This window comes from Lacerta agilis, chromosome 3 (assembly GCF_009819535.1).
Source record: "Lacerta agilis isolate rLacAgi1 chromosome 3, rLacAgi1.pri, whole genome shotgun sequence".
NCBI classification, from domain to species: Eukaryota; Metazoa; Chordata; class Lepidosauria; order Squamata; family Lacertidae; genus Lacerta; species Lacerta agilis.
Genome location: NC_046314.1, coordinates 107695727 through 107700371, shown reverse-complemented (window position 1 = coordinate 107700371; position 4645 = coordinate 107695727). Strand labels below are relative to the sequence as shown.

The window sequence follows — 4645 nt, the reverse complement described above, 5'->3', positions numbered from 1 at the left end:
TTTCTCAACAGGCCTAGTAATTTGTTTTGTATAAAGCCAGATGGTTTTCTGCTAACAGCTTAACAGAAAACAGTGCCTGGATTTTATGCAGGAGAACCAAAGCCCTGTATATTTTTAGCTTCCCTTTCCAGACCACATTGAGGAGTATAACCTGGCTTCCTGATCTCTCTAGACTCCGCCACTTAAGAATCGGAAGAAAAATTGAAATGGTCCTCCCACTTCATCTCAATTTTCATTGCAGTCTACCCTGTTTCTAAAAATAATTAACTTTTTAAAAAACTTTATAAAGTCTGTGACAGTGTCAGAAATTAATGTGTCACTTCACCATCTGTTTAAATCCCAGCACCTTTAAAACTAAATGCAAGGGCTTTTTCACTGCACAAGACAATATCCAGCAGCTGGAAATGTGTTGTAATACAATGAAATGTTTTAATTTCCGCCCTGCTGCTGCAGTTGCCAAGGCTACAATCGCCTTTTCCAGAATGCATTGTTTCTTAAAATGTTTTGTGTTCTGAGAGACTGAGCAGCTCCAGCAATGGTGTGAACTGTTGTGTGTATGTGTGAGTATGTGTGTGTAGCTCAAGCATTGTTAAGAATGGAACTGCCTTAAAAGGAGGGAGCACCTGGGTGCGACACAAACTGTTTAAACACTGTTTTACAGAAGCTGTTATTTAAAGCTGTAGTTTTCCTTTCTTATACCTATTAAGGAGTTTTGTAATGTTTGCCATTGTACACTACTTAATTATGTTATTAAAATTCCAAGCCAAATAACTCAACTTTCCCCCTCTCTTTATTCGCCTTTTTCAAAGATGCTTTTATTTGGTCCTTCCTGAGCCTAGAGTTGGAACTAAAGTTAAATTAATAAGGACTCTGTATCTGGAAAATGATAATTAAATCATGTTTGTTGCTTATAACCACCACCCATCATATATGAGCAGCAAACGATTAAGTCAAATGTGGTTGTATTTGGAATTGCGTAAATTGTACTGGTTGCCACAGAAGATGGAGATTTTAGGTACTGAATCAGAGACATTCTATATTTCAAACATGTGGCCTTACCACTGAATCACCGCCACTCACATAGACCGATGTGGCTGGAAATAACATTGGTCACATCTACACCACAAACTTGATGCACTCCTTTACCACTTTAACAGTCATAGCTTACCCACTCAACCTCTGCCTCCCAAGAATCCTGGGGTCTGTGTTTCAGGCTTATTAAGGGTGCTGACAATTATAGCTTTGAGAGGGGTACACTACAGTTCACAAGATTCTTGGGGGGGGGGATAGCCATGACTGTATAAGTGCGCTTTCAAAGTGTGGTGTGGATGTGACCATTATCAAATACATCATGAAACCAGTAGTAAAGATAAACTACTATAATTTTGAAAAACACCATACAAATAAAATTAACGGATAGGTAGCATCTTTAAATTTTCATGACATGATTTTACATATAAAATGGTGGTGTAAAGCTACTTGTCACTTTCATCAAAATGTACAATTGTAGGCTCATGTCCTGTGGACTTCAGAAATCTTAGAAAGTCATCTGGATGTAGTCCCATAGTTGCTGCATTTGTCATTGGGTGAAAATACAACATGTCGTGGCCTCCTTCCAGAAAGTCAGAATCCAACACAAACTTCACATCTCCCTGGTCACAGAAAAGAGCTAGGGGCGTTGCACACCCCTGGCCAACTTTCAGCTTATCGAGCATGGCCGCTTCGTCAGCAAAACGAAGATTCCCGCTTCCAACACCTAGTTTCTTTGCCAAGTCATTTAAATTGATTTGCCTGTTGTGCAGGACCGTCACCAGCCAGAAGCCTTTTTTCTTCTTATCCTTAAGGAAAAGGTTTTTGCTGTGTGCTCCTTTCAGATGCTGGACGTAAGGCATCATTTCTTCAACTGTGAACACCTAGAAGATATAACTGAAATAGTTTGGCTATTCCTTGCACAATCCATTGGCTGAGCTTTTTAAATAACGCATAAGCCACAATTCACAGAATGACTCATGTACAAACCCCAATGCAATTACTGCAAAAATCTTGCTCATTTCAACACAGTGCATTCAGGAGAACTCCCAAGTGGAATGTTTCCACAGGCTTCCTATACAGCAGGGGTGGCCAACTTCCAAGAGACTGCGATCTACTCACAGAGTTAAGAACTGGCAGTGATCTACCCCCTTTTGGGGGGTTCATGTAAAAGTTATTGAGGTTCTTTATGGAGTAGGAAAGTGACACTGAGTTGTTTTTTAGGAAGGAAAGCCCTGGTTTTGGTGGTTCAGGTCATTTTAGGGGTGCAGGGCAAAGATGTTGATTTTTTTTTAGGGGAGCCAAGGTTTTTTAGCTTCTTTGGGGAGAACCACTGATCTACCAGTGATCTACCACAGACGTCCAGTGATCTACCGGTAGATCACGATCTACCTGTTGGACATGCCTGCTATACAGGAACAAGAATGACTAGTGTAAATCCAGAAATATGCCTTCCGAGCCTGAGCTCGAGATCATTTTCAGCAAGGAGAAGGGACTGAATCAGGATGCGTCCCATGTGGGTCACTGCCCAGCAACTAGTCACACCCAGGTTTATCAAAGTGATGGGGGGGGTGTGCCAAGAGCTCCAGAGAAATCGACCCAATTTCCCCTTATATCAGTTTCATGTTAGAAGCTGCAACTAGTTCTAATGCTGTAGTTGCAGTGTCATCAATGTTCTCAAGTGGCTAGTAGGATTCCTCGTTTCTTGGGCCCATGTTTGATAATGCACAGAAATTGCCCTGTTCTATTAACTCTTTATCTCAGACTATGGGGTTGCTTAGTTTTTTCTCATGTGATGGCAAAGGTGTTATAAAGCAATTTTCACATGAGTAAAATACTTCCTATCACACTCCTATCTTTGACCTGGTTGGCCCTTGTCAGAACAGATTGCCAGGTTAGATAGGCCATAGGCCTGATCCAGCAGGCTATTACAATCTTAACTAATATTAAAGCTGATGTAGAATTATAGAGTTGGAAGAGACCACAAGGGCCATCCAGTCCAACCCCCTGCCAAGCAGGAAACACCATCAAAGCATTCCTGACAGATGGCTGTCAAGCCTCCGCTTAAAGACCTCCAAAGGAGACTCCACCATACTAAACTAAACACTTGCCTGGGAGTAAACCCTATTGAACTCAGTGCAGTTTACTTTGGGGTAGAACATGCGTAGGATTGAATCGGTAAGTGTAACATAATTATAATTGCATTATTACTCGCCTGCCAACAAAACACAAAATCACTTTTTACCCTACTGAATTCCTAGCTTGTTCTTGTTAAATGAATAATAATAATAATAATAATAATAGCAGCCATCACATTAGAAATTAAGCCCCTGGTGAGTGTGTCCAGAGTGCCATTCTCTTTCCCAAGGCCATGATGACTTAGAGCTGTTTCTTCTACTGTTTGTCATTATAAGACTTGCTATCCTAATGCGTCTACACTGGTTTTATTGCTTTGGAGCAGTAAACTTGATATTGGAAAGTATTGTAAGAAAAAGGCTCAGAGCAGGGCATCTGCATCAGACTGTAGTCATAACCTGCTGGATCTGGCCAGGACCCACCTGGTCCAGAATCCTGCTCTCAGTGGCCAATCAAATGTGGGAAACAACAGCACTCTCCCTGCCCTTGGTTTCCAGCAGCTGGTATTCAGAAGCATTTCTGCCTCTGATCTTGGAGGCAGGGCAATAGCTATCCTGGTTAGCAGCCATTGTTAGCCGCCGCCTCCCTGGATTTCTCCAATCCTCTCTTAAACCTATCCAGGTTGCTGGCCCTCGCTGCCTCCTGAGGAAGTGAGTTCCGCTGTATAGTTAAAACTGTGTTGCGTGAAGTTGTTCTTTCATCTGTCCTGGATCATCCAGTACTGTATTCAGCTTCGTTGGGTGCCCACTCGTCCTAGCGCTATGAAACAAGGAGAAAAACTTTATACCGATTTTCTCCACGCCTCTCCTCCAAACACCCGCTTTGGGCAGGACGTATAAGCAGCAGAGGGCTGCTAATCCGAGCCAGCCACGTGGCAACTGCGTCTTCCCCCTCCACGTGCGCCCGCGATCCGCGCACTCCCCTCACCTCGGGGTGCTCCACGGCGAGCGCTTGGATGCCCAGCCCGCGCAGGTGATCCTCTAGCGCCTTCCGAAGTGCCCCCTCCGCTTGCGGCTGCCCGGCCATGGCTGATCCTTCGCACTCGCTTCGGCGCTTTTGGAGATTGGGACCGTCAGCTGATCGAGCGGCGCGCTTCGGGAGAGGAGGCGCCGCCTTTCCGCTTAGGCCAAGCAGAGGGGACGTCTTCCGCCACCTAGAAATAAACGAGGGATTGCTTTCATCCGCTTTGCAACTGAAAGTGTGGGGTTCGATTTCCGAATCGACTCGCGTTTACTCGGCAGCAAATCCCCGCTGATTTCAGGGGCGCTTCCTCTACGGTAAACGCGCGTGGAATTGCAATCCGCAACTCGTTGGCTGTAGGCTTTTAAGCCCGATTGCTATAGAGTCCTCATTGAGACCTCTGAGTAATGTGCACAGAACTCCCTTATAGATACACTGTAGTGACTCTCTCACTATATATAAGGGTCTGGTGACTCCTGTTTCAGTGTATCTGAAGAAGTGTGCATGCACACGAAAGCTC

At 44.2% G+C, this 4645-nt stretch overlaps 1 protein-coding gene across 1 annotated transcript; it reads right to left on the bottom strand.

Moving 5' to 3' along the window:
* Positions 1 to 1409: 1409 nt before the first annotated feature.
* On the bottom strand, positions 1410 to 4262 carry LOC117044388 (prolyl-tRNA synthetase associated domain-containing protein 1-like). Its single transcript, XM_033145103.1, has 2 exons — positions 4093 to 4262; positions 1410 to 1913 (listed from the first exon to the last, which is right to left on the bottom strand). The coding sequence occupies exons 1-2, from the start codon at positions 4189 to 4191 to the stop codon at positions 1476 to 1478; spliced, it is 537 nt and encodes a 178-aa protein (XP_033000994.1). The 5' UTR covers positions 4192 to 4262; the 3' UTR covers positions 1410 to 1475.
* Between the last annotated feature and the right edge of the window lie 383 nt (positions 4263 to 4645).